Raw genomic sequence first — 19,150 nt, 5'->3', positions numbered from 1 at the left:
GCCCCCGGTGTAAAACCTGTCCCATGCACCCTCCCACCACCACCTACTCCAGTCCTGTAACCCGGAAGGTGTAAACGATCAAAGGCAGAGCCACATGTGAAAGCACCCACGTGATTTACCAACTGACCTGCCTACACTGTGATGCATTCTATGTGGGAATGACCAGCAACAAACTGTCCATTCGCATGAATGGACACATGCAGACAGTGTTTGTTGGTAATGAGGATCACCCTGTGGCTAAGGATGCCTTGGTGCACAGCCAGCACATCTTGGCACAGTGTTACACCGTCCGGGTTATCTGGATACTTCCCACCAACACCAAACTATCCGAACTCCGGAGATGGGAAGTTGCTCTTCAATATATCCTATCTTCTCGTTACCCACCAGGCCTCAATCTCCGCTAATTTCAAGTTGCCGCCACTCATACCTCACCTGTCATTCAACATCATCTTTGCCTCTGCACTTCCGCCTCGACTGACATCTCTGCCCAAACTCTTTGTCTTTAAATATGTCTGCTTGTGTCTGTATATGTGTGGATGGATGTGTGTTTGTGTGCGAGTGTATACCCGTCCTTTCTTCCCCCTAAGGTAAGTCTTTCCGCTCCCGGGATTGGAATGACTCCTTACCCTCTCCCTTAAAACCCACATCCTTTCGTCTTTCCCTCTCCTTCCCTCTTTCCTGATGAGGCAACAGTTTGTTGCGAAAGCTTGAATTTCGTGTGTATGTTTGTACATACACACAAAGTTCTAGCTTTCGCAACCAATGGTTGCTTCGTCGGGAAAGAGGGAAGGTGAGGGAAAGACGAAAGGATGTGGGTTTTAAGGGAGAGGGTAAGGAGTCATTCCAATCCCGGGAGCGGAAAGACTTACCTTGGGGGCACACTGGACTTGCATTCAGGACGACGACGGTTGAATCCCGTCTCCGGCCATCCTGATTTAGGTTTTCCGTGATTTCCCTAAATCGCTTGATGCAAATGCCGGGATGGTTCCCTTCAAAGGGCACGGCCGATTTCCTTCCCTCAGCCGAGCTTGTGCTCCGTCTCTAATGACCTCGTTGTCAACGGGACGTTAAACACTAATCTCCTCCTCCTCCTCCTTACCTTGGGGGAAAAAAGGACAGGTATACACTCGCGCACACACACGCACATATCCATCCACACATACACAGACACAAGCAGACATTTCAGCTTGTGTCTGTGTATGTGCCGATGGATATGTGTGTGTGTGTGTGTGTGTGTGTGTGTGTGTGTGTGTGTGTGCGCGCGCGCGCGAGTGTATACCTGTCCTTTTTTTCCCCCTAAGGTAAGTCTTTCCGTTCCCGGGACTGGAATGACTCCTTACCCTCTCCCTTAAAACCCACATCCTTTAGTCTTTCCCTCTCCTTCCCTCTTTCCTGACGAAGCAACCATTGGTTGCGAAAGCTAGAATTTTGTGTGTATGTATGTGTCTGTTTGTGTTTCTATCGACCTGCCAGCACTTTCGTATGGTAAGTCACATCATCTTTGTTTTTAAATATATTTTTCCCGTGTGGAAAAATGGTAATTGACTTAAATAATGAAAAGTTCAAAAGGAATCCACTAAATTTTGGTTTCGCAATAAATCGCACAAGTCTGAATGCCGTAAATTTCATTAAATACTTGTTGTTGTTGTTGTGGTCTTCAGTCCTGAGACTGGTTTGATGCAGCTCTCCATGCTACTCTATCCTGTGCAAGCTTTTTCATCTCCCAGTACCTACTGCCACCTACATCCTTCTGAATCTGCTTAGTGTATTCATCTCTTGGTCTCCCTCTACGATTTTTACCCTCCACGCTGCCCTCCAATACTAAATTGGTGATCCCTTGATGCCTCAGAACATGTCCTACCAACCGATCTCTTCTTCTGGTCAAGTTGTGCCACAAACTTCTCTTCTCCCCAATCCTATTCAATACTTCCTCATTAGTTATGTGATCTACCCATCTAATCTTCAGCATTCTTCTGCAGCACCACATTTCGAAAGCTTCTATTCTCTTCTTGTCCAAACTATTTATCGTCCATGTTTCACTTCCATACATGGCTACACTCCATACGAATACTTTCAGAAATGTCTTCATGACACTTAAATCAATACTGGATGTTAACAAATTTCTCTTCTTCAGAAACGCTTTCCTTGCCATTGCCAGCCTACATTTTATATCCTCTCTACTTCGACCATCATCAGTTATTTTGCTCCCCAAATAGCAAAACTCCTTTACTACTTTACGTGCCTCATTTCCTAATCTAATTCCCTCAGCATCACCCGACTTAATTAGACTACATTCCATTATCCTTGTTTTGCTTTTGTTGATGTTCATCTTATATCCTCCTTTCAAGACACTGTCCATTCCATTCAACTGCTCTTCCAAGTCCTTTGCTGTCTCCGACAGAATTACAATGTCATCGGCGAACCTCAAAGTTTTTATTTCTTCTCCATGAATTTTAATACCTACTCCTAATTTTTCTTTTGTTTCCTTTACTGCTTGCTCAATATACAGATTGAACAACATCGGGGAGAGGCTACAACCCTGTCTTACTCCCTTCCCAACCACTGCTTCCCTTTCATGTCCCTCGACTCTTATAACTGCCATCTGGTTTCTGTACAAATTGTAAATAGCCTTTCGCTCCCTGTATTTTACCCCTGCCACCTTCAGAATTTGAAAGAGAGTATTCCAGTCAACATTGTCAAAAGCTTTCTCTAAGTCTACAAATGCTAGAAACGTAGGTTTTTCTTTCCTTAATCTTTTTTCTAAGATAAGTCGTAAGGTCAGTATTGCCTCACGTGTTCCAGTGTTTCTACGGAATCCAAACTGATCTTCCCCAAGGTTGGCTTCTACTAGTTTTTCCATTCGTCTGTAAAGAATTCGTGTTAGTATTTTGCAGCTGTGACTTATTAAGCTGATAGTTTGGTAATTTTCACATCTGTCAACACCTGCTTTCTTTGGGATTGGAATTATTATATTCTTCTTGAAGTCTGAGGGTATTTCGCCTGTTTCATACATCTTGCTCACCAGATGGTAGAGTTTTGTCAGGACTGGCTCTCCCACGACCGTCAGTAGTTCCAATGGAATATTGTCTACTCCGGGGGTCTTGTTTCGACTCAGGTCTTTCAGTGCTCTGTCAAACTCTTCACGCAGTATCATATCTCCCATTTCATCTTCATCTACATCCTCTTCCATTTCCATAATATTGTCCTCAAGTACATCGCCCCTGTATAGACCCTCTATATACTCCTTCCACCTTTCTGCTTTCCCTTCTTTGCTTAGAACTGGGTTTCCTTCTGAGCTCTTGATATTCATACAAGTCGTTCTCTTATCTCCAAAGGTCTCTTTAATTTTCCTGTAGGCGGTATCTATCTTACCCCTAGTGAGATAGGCCTCTACATCCTTATATTTGTCCTCTAGCCATCCCTGCTTAGCCATTTTGCACTTCCTGTCGATCTCATTTTTGAGACGTTTGTATTCCTTTTTGCCTGTTTCACTTACTGCATTTTTATATTTTCTCCTTTCATCAATTAAATTCAATATTTCTTCTGTTACCCAAGGATTTCTACTAGCCCTCGTCTTTTTACCTACTTGATCCTCTGCTGCCTTCACTACTCCATCCCTCAAAGCTACCCATTCTTCTTCTACTGTATTTATTTCCCCCATTCCTGTCAGTTGCTCCCTTATGCTCTCCCTGAATCTCTGTACAACCTCTGGTTCTTTTAGTTTATCCAGGTCCCATCTCCTTAAATTCCCACCTTTTTGCAGTTTCTTCAGTTTTAATCTACAGGTCATAACCAATAGATTGTGGTCAGAGTCCACATCTGCCCCTGGAAATGTCTTACAATTTAAAACCTGGTTCCTAAATCTCTGTCTTACCATTATATAATCTATCTGATACCTTTTAGTATCTCCAGGGTTCTTCCATGTATACAACCTTCTTTCATGATTCTTAAACCAAGTGTTAGTTATGATTATGTTGTGCTCTGTGCAAAATTCTACAAGGCGGCTTCCTGTTTCATTTCTGTCCCCCAATCCATATTCACCTACTATGTTTCCTTCTCTCCCTTTTCCTACACTTGAATTCCAGTCACCCATGACTATTAAATTTTCGTCTCCCTTCACAATCTGAATAATTTCTTTTATTTCATCATACATTTCTTCAATTTCTTCATCATCTGCAGAGCTAGTTGGCATATAAACTTGTACTACTGTAGTAGGTGTGGGCTTCGTATCTATCTTGGCCACAATAATGCGTTCACTATGCTGTTTGTAGTAGCTTACCCGCATTCCTATTTTCCTATTCATTATTAAACCTACTCCTGCATTACCCCTATTTGATTTTGTGTTTATAACCCTGTAGTCACCTGACCAGAAGTCTTGTTCCTCCTGCCACCGAACTTCACTAATTCCCACTATATCTAACTTCAACCTATCCATTTCCCTTTTTAAATTTTCTAACCTACCTGCCCGATTAAGGGATCTGACATTCCACGCTCCGATCCGTAGAACGCCAGTTTTCTTTCTCCTGATAACGACATCCTCTTGAGTAGTCCCCGCCCGGAGATCCGAATGGGGGACTATTTTACCTCCGGAATATTTTACCCAAGAGGACGCCATCATCGTGTAATCATACAGTAAAGCTGCATGCCTTTAGGGATTACAATCACAAATAACTTAAATTGGAATGATCACACAGATAATATTGTGGGGAAAGCAAACGAAAGACTGTAGTTTATTGGTAGAACACTTAGACAATCCAACAGATCTACTATAGAGAATGCTTACATTACACTTGACCACCCTCTTCTGCAGTACTACTGTGCAGTGTGGGATCCGCATTAGAGTGAGTTAACGGAAGACATCAAAAAAAGTTTAAAGAAGGGAAGCTTGTTTTGTATTGTCACAAAATAGGGGAGAGAGTGCCATGGATATGATATGCAAATTGGGGTGGCAATCATTAATACAAAGGCGTTTTTCATTGCAGCAAGATATCACGAAATTTCAATCACAAATTTTTCCTCAGTATGTGGAAATATTTTGTTGGCACCCACCTATATAGGAAGATACATCTCTGTCAGCCTGTTTGAAGTTGGTACAGCACTAGGTTTTCTTCAGAGACATAAGACGCTTTGGGAAACTGACTTGGACTTATTCTATTTCCAGACAGCTGGCAATTGGTGGTATGTCATCTGCAAAACAATGCCACATTTTCGTATAACATTAACCTAATTTCAGCTTACATGTTCCACGTTTCACAAGTATTTGAGCACAAGTTGTCGTAAAAACCTCAGAATCAAATGGCTTTGTTGTACCAAGTGCAGCAAAAAATCTTTGCCCCACATTGGGACTTGTTCTGCTGTTCTGTGCAAGACAACAGACCTAGACTGATGTTATTGAAAATCAGAACTTTGATTATCAACTTTGTTGCAAACCAAGCATTTAACATCATATCGTTAAATATTGATAAAGACAATCAATTATGAACGGGTTCTAATCGAATTTGCATACCATGCAGTTCTTTCAGTAATTTTGGATTTAATGTGATGATAAATTCTGATGATGAAATGATTTTTATTTAATGATTAAAAACATAACATAGCAGACAAAGAGGTGTATAACTTCTATGGGTCAAGATGGTTGAGTATGTTCATGAATAAAGGTTGATTCATGCAATGTCCTATCCATCTGGTCACTCTGTGAATCCACTATCAGTAGAGCATTAGTTTCCTGGGCATAAGGCTTCAGAATATAGTTCAAATATGTCTGGTACACTTCAGAAATACTTTATAGATTTTGAGATAACTTAGATAGCCAAGTTCGCAGCTCGTGGTCTCGCAGTAGCATTCTCACTTCCTGAGCACAGGGTCCTGGGTTCAATTACCGGCAGAGTCAAGGATTTTCACCTGCCTCAAGATGACTGGGTGTTGTTGTGTCATCTTCATCATCATCATTCATCCCCATTTTGGTCGGAGGAAGGCAACGGCAAACCACCTCCATTAGGACCTTGCCTAGTAAGCCAATGAGGTCTCCCGCACCGTTCCCCTACCCTCTGTCAAGAAGCATGGGACTTCATTTCCACTTTTCTCCTCCTCCCCCCCCCCCCTCCCCTCCCCAGATAGCCAACTTGGTCCAATACAGTAGTACTGGGGTGTCATTTATTGCACAAACTGTGATGGAGACGCATTGGAAGATTGGAGGAAAATTTAAACTCCGCTAGAGATGATTATGAGATTTATCCTTCAGTTATTCACAGAGTGTGGTTACAATTGCTAACACATGCCATATTCATTGTTATGCATGTAAAGACATGACAACTAGATTTCTCCTTGTTGCAACAACCTGAGGGATGGTACCATTGAATACTGAATCCATATATACAGAACAAAAGAATAAGATGAAGTAATTGTTAGATCATACTCAAGAAACAGACATAAATTTGATGCTTCTGTGGCAGGCTGCACAGTCATATTAGACTATTAACCATGGTGTTTTCCTACACTTTTTCAGAATCTACTAAAACATCAAGACAGAATAAATAATGCAACAAAAAATAATCAATCCTGGCCCTTTTAGAATCTACAGTAAGCTATTCTATCTGCTTCGTAAATATTTCCTGTAGAATGAATTGATCAAACAGCATTCTACATCGCAGATTCAAAAATATTTGGAAATGGGGAACCAGTTTCATTTCAAAGGAATACAGTGTTGTTCCATAAAACGCTTCCCAAAAGTTACAAAAATGAGAATTGTTGACAAGAAATCCATTGTTAACTCTTCCCAAATAAGTTATTTCATCAAAGTATGACCTTACACAATTCAGATCATTACAACATTTAATAATTTAGCAGCTACTGCTACTACTGCTCCTGCCAGCATTTTTACTGTTGAAGCTTTAAATACAAAAATAATAATATTGACATTACTTAGCTCCACGGATATCAGAGAAGCTTCTCATCACTTTGGAGAAATAAAACAAGAAAGTAATATACAGTGTATTATTGGTGGTAGAGATCTGGTGCAAACTTAAATGATAGTGTAATATTTGAATTATTGTGAAGTCAAGTAACAAAAACCTTAAATTTTTAATCTATGTAGCTGAAGAAGGTGAAGAAATTAATCAGAAAAATCTTCTTTTGTGTGAAGTACACTCCAACAAAAGGAAAAATAATGACCAAACACTCAAAATGGTAAGATATGTCTCTCTATAAGACTATATAGTGTTGTTGAACAGTAGAAATATTTCTGGTGTTTTCCATTCAAAAATAACATTACACATTAAAAGCTACAACACTTACCTTTGTTCTCTGGAAAACAGCCTTTGGTTCTAAATTTTTTGAGTGTGATGGATTATTAATATTTGTACGGATCCAACAAATGTCCTCACACCGACGAAATCCCCACTTTCGTAGGCAAACTCTGCCCATGTCCAAACCTTCAGAAGATCCACACCAAAGAAAAACAAAACTGCGTGCAGCTGCTACTTCTCCAACATCAAGCTGCATTATCTTACAAAAACAAAGAAATCAGAATGTTCAAAGAGCAACACGTCATAATTTAGGAAGCACTACATATTCACTTCACAAAAATCTCTAATAGAAAACAAGCCTAGCAATAACAGAAATTTCTAAATGGAACAATATGTAAAATACAGAAAAGATAACTCACCTATGGCAGATTGATATGTTATGCATAGATACATGTAACAGACAACAGTGTTCACTAGCTTCTGAGCTCTGGTTCTTTTTCGAGTGGTAAGTACACACATTCACACACAACCACACAGACACCCAGACACACATGACCATGGCTGCGCTAGTGTGCATTTGGCTATTGTGTGGGTTTGATTGTGGGTGTGAATGTATGCTCTTCCTCCTTGAAAAAGAGCCAGGGCTCAGGAACTAGCAAAGATTGTTTTCTGTTATGTGTGTATATGAACCACACATCAGTCTGCTGTAAGCGAATAGTTGTATTTTCCATATGTCATGTAACAGGAAATGAGTAAATGTATATCCTTTAGAAACAATTAGAAAATTATGCACATGAAAGCACCCTATGTACATTTTTAATTCAATTTTTTAACTAACGGAGAAGAGACAGGAAAGCAGAAATTATTTTTCAGTCGATAAGAAATGACAACACCAATACAATCGAAGATTTATTTTCAATAGATATGTCTCTGTTTAAAATGAAGCATATCAGAAGCTGAGAAAGCTGTAACAACTATGGAGTCAATAATGCTGAGAAAATCCTCTGTATTCATTGTTAAAACGAATTATTACAATTTCTGTTAAGAATCGAACAAAATTTCGATGGACAGTTAACAAGTATTCCATTAGGGTTGAGCAACTTGTACTCAAGACAAGAGGCCCATCATTTGTCACATCTGTGTTCTTCAAGAAATTGTGCTTACAATAGTGTCAGATTAATGTGCAGAAAAGCTTTCTTCAATTTAACATTACAGTTACCAGAAGAAAGATTACATTCAGCATTGACAAGAGAAACATTAGTTGGTGAGTTTTTCTTAAATGTTTGTGAAAGCAGACAGGAAGTCAACCTGTGGTATTACCTCCAAAGTCTGCTGTATCACAAAGAATAGGAGAACACTTGCTAAGACATAAAGTAAAAATCACTTAGTTTAGTTGTGACAGTCTAATTGGTGGCTGGACTGAGGATTTCTTGGTTGGGATGGTGCAAGAATTTATCTTGGACACAGTCATCAACAGATGCAAAAGTAGCTTCTGGCATGCCTGAATGAAGCATTTTGGGATCCTTGCTGCTCATGTTGTATATTAATAATCTGACAGACAGTTTTAACAGTAACCTCAGTTTTTTTATGATACATCTATCTATAATGAAGTATTATCCAAAAAAGAAGCATAAATATCATTCAGATCTTGATAAGGTAGCAAGACACAAGAGTGGTGCATGGATTGGCAACTTTCTTCAAATGCTCAGAAATGTACAACTGTGCACTTCACAAAATGCAGAAAGATAGTGTCCTATGACTACAATATCAACAAAAAATTATACTTGAAATCAGTCAACTCACATGACTGACCGTGTGGAACAATTTGTGGGCACATGAAGTGAAATGATCACATAGGTTAGTCATATGTAAATCAGGCACAGACTTTGGTTCACTGGTAGGATCTTAGGAAAATGCAATCAGTCTTTAAAGGTGATTAGTTATAAGACTCTTGTGTGAACTACCCTAGAATACTGCTCAAGTGTTTGAGATCTGTTGCACAGCAGCATAGTATTAGGGTGAAGAATAAAATTTTTGAGCTGCCTGGAGAGACATCTAGGCATAGCATGCCTGCTCAATGCAATGGTTGCATAATGAGTGTAAAAGTCAGCATGGTGACATCATTGCAAAGAAAGAGGAACAATATTTTGTAAGGTGGTAGCATTGAGTAACTACATCTACAGATTATGCAAGAATGTCTTTAAGGCAGAAAAACTTGCATAAAAGAAGGCTCTGAAGCTCTGAAACTAAATGCTTGTCCAGTAGAGAACGCTTAAAGGCTCAAAAGAACTGGAGCACATTTGGTCACTCACTTGGGGGAATCATGTCATCAATCACTGTATAAATCTCCCCTTCCTTCCACTCAGTACTCAGAATCTAGTTTTTCCATCCGCCTCACTGATACTGATGGGAAGCCAGTTCTGTTAGTTGCCAGATGACCTGTTGACATACAACAAAGTGGTGCCAGACTGCTGCCAGTTTTGGACTCTACTTCTATGAGTCTGCAGCTCTCTGGCTGTGGGGTGGAGAACTTCAGTTCTGTAGGTTGCTATCCCTGCCAGTCACAATGGTGACTGACTGAAAATGAGGGTTGGGCAGATTTTATGTGGATGAAGAACTGATCTGTCTGAATGCAAACTATGTAACTTGGGAGCAGGGTGCCTGGTGCCACCACTCTGGCAGTGCGTGTACCACATTACCATCTGTATGCTGGGATCACCTCTCAAGCTACCTCCGTATCACTGTTCGAGACTTCTGCCTTCTTGCTAGCACAGTAACCACCAACACGGATATGCAGATTACTGGTTACAAGCCTAAGCACGACTACAGTCAGTAAGAGCTTCAGTGGACATCCTCAGTCACATTAGGTTGTGGGGACACACTGACTGCTGCTCCACTCTCCACAAGGCTCCGAAACTGCCCATGGGCAACTCAAGGGGTTATGACAGCAGATTCAATGAAGGGCAGTGACGCACCACTCAGCATGTTCTACTGATGTATAAGTGGCATGACTACTACCAGCTGAGAAGAAGACTGACGGTAAAACTCTCAGAAAAAATGGATGTTAATTTAATACTGTTCACTGACACCCTGGGCATGACGCAGGTCTTCGTCACCACCTCTCAGCTCAAGCATCCTGAAACATTGTAGAGGGACGCATCCTGTGAACCCCTATAATTTGGAGTCAGAAGTTTTTATGTTGACTGCCGCTGTCACAGAGGAACCATACCTGCACATCAGCAGCCGTCATCAATGTCTGTCATTACATGATGCAGTGAGTGGCCAATTATTATTGGCCTGTTTTCTTTTTCCTTTTGTTTTGGAGCCATGTTGAGTTAACATGATATTCACATGAACTTAACAGTTACATTGTTTAGACCACATGAACATGCAAATCTGCTGCAGTTCTGTGGTAACTGCAAAGAGGAATATTTACGGCTGACAAAGTGCAAGTATTGTAATTTTTTTGGGCATGAATCACCTTGTAGTAGGGCAGTGCCGGTAACTTGTGATATTTGTAGGATGTCTGGCCACAAAGCACAGCAGTGTAGTGAGCCCTGCTGGAGCATGATATGTAGGAAGGATTAGCATTATAGTTCTGATTACTTATGTAGTGTCAGTGTGCTGGGTTCACATTTGTTCTACAGCATAATGGAGAATGGAGGTAACACAATGACCAGAAACGCATGCACCATCTTCAATAAGTGAAGCTATTGAAGTTCTGAAGAGTAAGGTAGCCATGTTACTCCATGGTGAAGTAGGACAAATCTGGGTTAATGAGGGGTGAGAGAAGGAACTAAAAGTGTTACAAATCATGAGTGGGCAGACACAATCCCACAGAGAAGACACCAAGACCATAGTAAACATACTTGTTTCGTCCATTGGTCCTACAGTAACCAGTCTCATTACACTTTCTCCTGGAATCTGACGATGTGTCGGACTTTGTTGGTTATGTGAGCGCAGCAGCTACATTAGGGATTTGGTCTGTGAAACCATGTCTGTATATGGCTAAGTTATTATTATTGGGTGACATAAAAATATATGTCATGTACCATGAAACCTTTAGTAAGGCACAGACATTTGACCAGATGGCTGAAGGGGTTGTTCGGTGAATCATAAGCAGAACAGTGCCAGATTTTTCAATAAAAAACTCACTGGATTAACTCAGAAGTACAGTGAATTGGGAGAGGCATTCTCTGGCGGAATTCATAAAGTGAACTCACATACTTATGAACTGATCCACAACGTGGATTAAGTCCTCTTGTAGGAGGCAAGAGTACAGGGCCTTGGAAATATCAGTAAGAGATATATTATCAGAGAAGTTCACGAAACTGTTAAACAAGGTTTGGCAGAAGGTCAAATGGGTGAATACGAAGGCACTCAAATGTGAGGGACAGATCGGGCAATGTACTGCCACTATATCAAGTGGGCCAGTGGGTTTTAATGATAAACCCTTGTACACAGAAGGGAACAACAAAGACATTTTCAACTAAGTGTCAGGGGTATGCCAAGTGATAGAGATAATATCATCATTAAATGCGAAGGTACAGTTTCCAATGTCAACATTTATTATTCAAGTAAGCCAAATTAAACCATTCAATGGAACAGTAGATGCTTTGTCTCAGGTTCCATCACTGCAGGTGGTACAGAATAAAGCTGATATGACGGCAAAGCAGCAGGTAGTTAAGAATGATCAGTACACATGCAGTATGCACAAAGACTATGTAATAGTTGAACAGTGTCTAGTTTCTTTTGTCACGATATGTATTTTTGTCTTGTTTCTGAACCAGTGGTGTCTGTACTACTGTGTTTAGAGAGTTCATTTCTCGTTTTCTACTGGGCAGATTAGGAGTTAATGCTTTTACATTGTCTGGTAATGTTTTTCTCATCTACTTGGGTTTTTTGAGAGGGGAACTGACAAGAAATTGCTTTCTCTCAGGTGACATATCAGCACAGGCAGCTAGGAAGAATTTGGTAATCTTGCTGATCCTACACCTCATCCAGAGGGAAGTAGTGGGTGGATTGCAGAACCAGCCTCTTGAATCTGGAGTGGTGTTCTCAAGACAATCAAATGTCTTGTTAACAAACCATCGGTGGGCAGCTGAACTGACTTTCAATGTGTGGAAAATAAGAAATGAGGTGTGCAGATTGAGAGACAAGTTTATGGAACTGCAAGGTGAAGCACAGAAAAGGGGAATTCTGAAGTTCAGGAAGAATACTACAGACTACAGCTCTCTTACGGATAAACTGAACTGAGGGGGCAGTTGAAGAAAGTGACTGACCTGGTATCGACGACACTAGTTGAAAAAGAGAGGATGTGTAAATGCAGCAGAAAACTATTGAAAACAGTGTCCAATGAGGATATTCAAAATCTGAACAACAGAGTGGGGCAAGTGCAAGCAGTATCAGGGACTACTAGGGCCAAGATAGAGTAGCATACCATCCAATTGGTAAACATGGAGCAGGCTGTACTGAATTATACAGAGCAGTACAGGAGTTACCAAGAGTTGATGTAACATGCACAAAGCACCAAGTAGACCATGAAAGTGATCTTCAGAGGGTACAGAACCAACTGAATACACTGGATGGGCAAATAGCTGTAGCCAAACTGTTACAGGTTTTGATGGGCTATATAAATGATGCAAAGTTAAAGGCAACTCTATTGTAGTTCGCTGTTTACCATGCCATACACAGGCAACTGAGTTCCACAGTAATGCTGCCACAGTAGTTCCTAGTTAGACTGCGGAGAGCACAAAAGGACTTTATTGCAAAGTTACAGCACATAATGTAGGCAACTAAAGGTAATTTGGTGTTGTTTTATCATATGTCAGGAGTCAAAGCCAACATAGCTGGTGCAAGGCTGCATGTGTTGGTACATTCTCCAGTGGTAAGCTTGAATGTTAATATTAGTGTTTTATTGTACACCCTTACCTTATAAAATGGGGTGCAGTAGGAAAGTGGACAGGGGTACAAACCAGTGAAGAAGTCTAATAGTTTTGGAAAACAGCAAAATTTATGCTCTAATGTCCTTGGTAGATCTACAGGGTTGCCAGGTAGACAGTATCACAGTCTGTCCAACCAGGGTGGTTCAGACTTACACATAGTTGTGCAGTTCTTCCTGGGGAAATCTGTGGTAACAGGGTGTCAGAGGGAAATGCTAACCCCTAACTGAATTTTCATAGAATGGACACACAATGGATTTATTCAGTACCCATTCAAGAAGTAACAATTCCAAAGTGTTACAGTAAGAGGAAGCTGCAGGGTATAACAAAGATTGTACTCGGGGACAGTGGCATCCTAATAAATGGTACAGTTTGCGACATAGCCAGAACAGCCTTTTGCCTTCCAGCCATGATTTCAGGTATGACAATGATCGAACTCACACACCCTTGGCTGTTTTAGCCACAGAATTAATCAGAGATATTGTCAGTTCAAAACATGAACTTTTTGAAAGAAACATTAAACAGGGATATCCTTCTCTTGTTAGATAATTTTATAGCATCACCGAAAGGGTGGATTTCCACAACAGATATTGCAACACATCCAGCAGTACCAGAAGAAACAGCATAACTATGTTATGAATATAAGTATTTCAGCTACTAGTATTGTAGAGATTCTGGTCCCTGTTTGTACGATTTGTGTTTTTTGCAACTTAAATAATGAACAACACCCGAACTAGCTGTGCACCTGTTGTCTGGGTTAGTAATATCACCAGAAGTAATATGGAATAGATAAGTTGAATCATAGATATATGTATTACAAAATAAAGGGTATGCAGTAAACTGAGAATAAGAGTAATGGATTAAGGAATTAGATGAAGGGATTATGCTTTCTGGAATTAGCTTCAATTACAGAAAAAAGGATCAAACAATGGGTGAATTAATTATGAAGATGTGAATCTGTATATTAATTAGTAACAGGGATGATCTAAGTGAAAAAATTCGAGATGAATTTTATGAAGGATAGCAGAATGCAGAATGGTCCACAGCAAAATAGCATCAAATAAATAATAAAATTTCTGTGCCTTCTGGAACAACGTCAACGCGTAGTGGGCCTGACCTGTATGCAATGGTTGCTTAATGAGTATGAACACTCATGGATGCCAAAACACAAACAAACAAGGAGCACATTGCCACAGACTGTGTGAGAGAGAGTGTCAGGTATACCTCACTCAGAATCATGAAATCATTGCAAAGGAGTACTAACAATATTCTGTTATTGGGGTAGCATGGGGTAACTACACCTAAAGAATGCGAGAACACCTTTCAGGCTGCAAATCTTGCATAAAAGAATGCTCCGAAACTAAACATCAGTCCAGCAGAGAATGCTTGCAGGCTTGAAAATATGGAGCACATTTGGTAACCCTCATGGAATGGTGGTGGTGGTGGTTAGTGTTTAATGTCCTGTCGACAACGAGGTCATTAGAGACGGAGCGCAAGCTCGGGTTAGGGAAGGATTTGGAAGGAAATCGGCCGTGCCCTTTCAAAGGAACCATCCCGGCATTTGCCTGAAAGGATTTAGGGAAATCACGGAAAACCTAAATCAGGATGAACCGTCGTCCTCCCGAATGCGAGTCCAGTGTGCTAACCACTGCGCCACCTCGCTCGGTCCCTCATGGAGTAATCATTTCATCATCCACTATATAAACTTCCACTTACTGCCATTTACTGCTCAGAATCTGGTATTTCCATCCACATCACTGATACTGACAAAAGGACAGCTCAATTAGCTGCAGGATGACCTGCTAACATATGACGAAGAACTGCCAGCCACTGCCCGTTTGGGGTCTACTTCTATGATTCCGCAGGCATCTGGTTGTGCGAGGTGTTGGGGTTCCACATTTCAACTCTGTGAGTTGCCAAGCTGCCATTCTTGGCAGTCACAATGGTGACTGACTGAAGATGAGGTCCGAGCAGATCTTCCATTGATGAAGAACTTATCTGTCTGACTGCAAGATGTTCAACTTGGGAGCAGGGCACCTGGTGTCATCACTAATTGGCATTGCAGTGTACTGGTTTACCAGCTGTACTCTGAGAGGCCCCTCGAGCTCTCCTCCACATTGCTGTTAGAACTTCTGCCTTTTCACTATCAAGACAACCATCAACAGGGCAAGCAGATTTCTGGGAGAAGCCAACACGCAACTACACTCAACAAGAGCACTGTGGCTTCAATGGACACCCACAGTCACATTAGGCTGTGCGGACATGCTGACCGCCACTCTGCTCTCCGCAAGAGCACAGAAGTGGCCACGGGCAACACCAGGGGCTATGACCACAAATTCCATGACAGGCACTGACACACCACTCAGCGTGTTTCTGCGAGGCAGGTGCAGCATGGCTGCTACCAGGCTGCACTAAAGAGCAGACTGAATTACTGTAAAGCTCTCAGCAATAAATGAATGTTAATTTAAAGCTGTCTAATTTACACCTTGGGCATGACACAGCTCCTCACCACCACATTGCTGTTAGAACTTCTGCCTTTTCACTACCAAGGCAACCATCAACAGGGCATGCAGATTTCTGGGGGAAGCCAACATGCAACTACACTCAACAAGAGCACTGTGGCTTCAATGAACACCCACCGTCCTGTCCTCATAGTGAGTTACATCCAGTGAACCCCTCCAGATCCATACCAATGAGGACTAATAGAGAATATTGAAGGCTAGTCTGAATGGTCGCTGGTTTGTTTTACTCATAGAAGAGAATCACAGAAATGCTGAACAATGTGCACTGGTAGAGACTTAAAGAGAGAGGATAAAAAAATCCTGCAAAAACTTATTTACAAAGTTCGGAGGACCAAAATTAAATGAGAAATTTAGCAATATGTTACAAACCCCTATATATTGTTCCTGAATAGGGGATGGAGCATTTTCAGTAGTTTTAGGGGCAACAGTCTGGGTGATTGATTGATCTGGTCCTGCAACATAAGCCAAAAAGGCCTTGCAGTGCTGGTAGAATGAGTGGCTGAAAGCAAGGAGAAACAACAGCTGTTATTTCTTGCAATGACATGCAATTCTACAGTATGAAGGCAGCCACTTGGGCAAAATATTCCAAAGGTTAAACAGTTCCTCATTTGAATCTCTGGGTGGGGATAACTCAGGAGGATGCTGTCATCAGGAAAACAAAATTAGCATTTTACACGTTGCATTGTGGGATGTAAGAACCCTTTATTGGATAGATAGGCTAGAGAATTTAAAAAGGGAAACAGATAGGTTGAAGTCAGTTGTAGTGGGAATTAATGAAGTGTGGGGGCGGGAAAAACAAGATTTCTGGTCAGGTGAGTACAAAACCAATAGGGGTAGGTCTAATAATGAATGTGGGCCAGCTTTTATAAGAACAAAACAGTGAATGCATCATTGCAGCTAGGACAGACACAAAGCCAATATCCTCCACAGCAGTAGAAGTCTATATGCCATCTAGCTCTGCAGGTGATGAAACGATTGAAAGAATGTATGATGAGATAAAAGAAATTATTCAGATAGATAGGGAAAAAATATTAGTTGTTGTGGAATTCAATATTAGGAAAAGGGTGAGAAGGAAAAATAGTAGGTGAACATGGACTGGGAGAAAGGAATGAAAGAGGAAGCCACCTGGTAGAGTTTTGCACAGAGGATAATTTAATCTTCACTATTTCTTGGTTTAAAAATCATGAAAGAAAATTTGCATGCATGGACGATACCTGGAGACACAGGAAGATTTGATACAAATTACATAAGGCTACAACAGTGATTTCACAACCAGATTCAAAACTGCAAAACATTTCCAGAGTCAGAGGGGGACTCTGGCCATAATTTATTAGAGAGGGAGGGGATGGAGGGGAGAAAAGGAGAGGAAGTTGGAGGTAAGAAGCGAGAAAAGAGAAAAAGGGAGATGGTTGGAAAAAGGTTGAGTGTGGGAAAGAGAGAGTGAGGAAGAGAGAAAGAGAGACAGAGATTTACAAAGGCCTCTCCTTTAGTCCTAAATCCAAGTTCAATCATTCTGGACTTGTAAAGAACTTCTTTCCTCTACTTGCTCTCTGTGGTGGAAGCACTTCTTTGCCACGCAGCATACTGACAACAGCCAACCAAAATCCACATAGAACCTTATTTATAACAGTTCCACCCTCCATCCAACTGTGATCCTCCTCCCTTTCCTCTGGTAACTATTCAGGAATTCCTTGCTTCTAACCTGGTCTCACCTTCCTTTCCTCAACCCTTCTCCAGCATGTCCAAGATCATTCCTATAGAACACACAGCAAACAGTTATCTGTAACCCGAAAACCAATCCAGATCTTATTATCATACCTGCAGACAAAGACTCCGCCATAGTGGTCATGAATCATAGTGCCTATGTGGCTGAGGGTCTCTGCCAACTTTCCAACATCTTGGCATACAAACATTATAACCATAATCCCATCCCAGAAGTTCAACAGAACCTTCTGAAGCTCCTCAAGGCCTTAGGTCCATCTCAAAACCTGACACCTGAATCCATTTCCCTCCAAACACCAGCAACTACCCCCACCTCACCCAAACCTACCTTTCAGCTACTCCTGAAACTCCATAAATCTAATCCATAGGTCTCCCTACTGGACACCCTGTTGTGGCTGGATGCAATGTTCCCACTTAACAAACTTTTGCCTTTGTTGACTAACTCCTCCAAACTCCAAAATTTGTAACCCTCCAGCCTACATTCAAGACACTGCTCACTATCTCCACCGCTTTTCCACAGTTCCTGTCCAGTTAACACAGCACTCCTTGGGGGCACTGTAGATGTAACATTCTTATATAACAACATCCCCCATGCCCATGGCCTTGCAGTTGTGGACACCACCTTTCCCAACATCATCCCAACACCAAACTGACCACCACTTTCCTAATCCTCCTAGCCAACCACATTCTGACTTGCAATTATTTCACTTTCAAAGTTCAGATCTATAAACAAATACATTGTACTGCCAAGGCATCATCCTATGCCAAGTTATTTATGTGTGATCTGGAGGATTCGAACACCTAAACCACTTTGTATAATTCATATTTATGATGACATTTTCATGATGTGGATTCATGGCAGGGACAACCTTTGCTCTTTCCTCCATAGCCTCAACAACTACTCCCAAATCCACTTCACCTGGTCCTCCTTCAACTCAATGAGCTGCCTTCCTAGATGTTGATCTCCACTTCTCAGATGGCTTCATAAATACATCTGTTCATATCAAGCATACAAACGACTAACAGTACCTCCACTTTGACAGCTGTTAGCCCTTTCACATCAGCCTCTTCCCTACAGCCTCACCACCTGAGGCTGCATCTGCAGTAGAAAGCAGGAACAGTCCAAGTATACCAATAATCCTACCAGAGCCTTTATTTACAGCCACTATCCTATCCAGCTCGTCCATATACAGATCCCTCATGCCGTTTCCTCCTCTGACACCAAAAAACCTGTTAATGAGCCACTGACAAGCACTGCTCTGATCATCCAATGTCAGCCTGGCCTTGGAAAGCTCAACCACGTCCTTGACTAGGGCTTCAATTACCTCTTGTCATGTCCTGGGATGAGGGATATCCTATCCCCATCACCCAAAGTTGTGTTCTGTCACCTACTCAACTTACAGAATGTCCTTGTACATCCCAATTCCAATTCTGCTCCCAACCCTGCAGCCCACGAGTCATTCCCTCCAGGTCAACTCTTCAACAAGACCTGTCCTGTACACCTATCCACCACCTCCTCCCGCAGTCCAGTCACAGGCATTTCCTACTGTATAAAAGGCAAGGCCAAATATCAAAGCAGCCATGTTACGTATCAGCTATGCAGCAATTAAACTGTACAGCATTGTATGGGGACATGACAAGTAGCCAACTGTCTACTCACATGAGTGGCCACTGACAAAGTGGCAAACCACAAACTTGGCCATCTAGTTGCCGAACATGT

At 41.4% G+C, this 19,150-nt stretch overlaps 1 protein-coding gene across 1 annotated transcript in view; it reads right to left on the bottom strand.

The window, feature by feature from the left end:
• LOC124775879 (N6-adenosine-methyltransferase non-catalytic subunit) overlaps positions 1–19,150 on the bottom strand; it is a 76,095-nt gene that overhangs the window by 23,436 nt on the left and 33,509 nt on the right. Inside the window, exon 5 of the mRNA XM_047250713.1 lies at positions 7,294–7,503. Coding sequence (XP_047106669.1) covers positions 7,294–7,503 — 210 coding nt within the window. The remainder of the gene's footprint in view (positions 1–7,293; positions 7,504–19,150) is intronic.

The sequence above is a fragment of the Schistocerca piceifrons genome, chromosome 2 (assembly GCF_021461385.2).
Source record: "Schistocerca piceifrons isolate TAMUIC-IGC-003096 chromosome 2, iqSchPice1.1, whole genome shotgun sequence".
Classification (NCBI taxonomy): domain Eukaryota; kingdom Metazoa; phylum Arthropoda; class Insecta; order Orthoptera; family Acrididae; genus Schistocerca; species Schistocerca piceifrons.
This window is presented reverse-complemented; position numbering and strand designations above follow the sequence as displayed.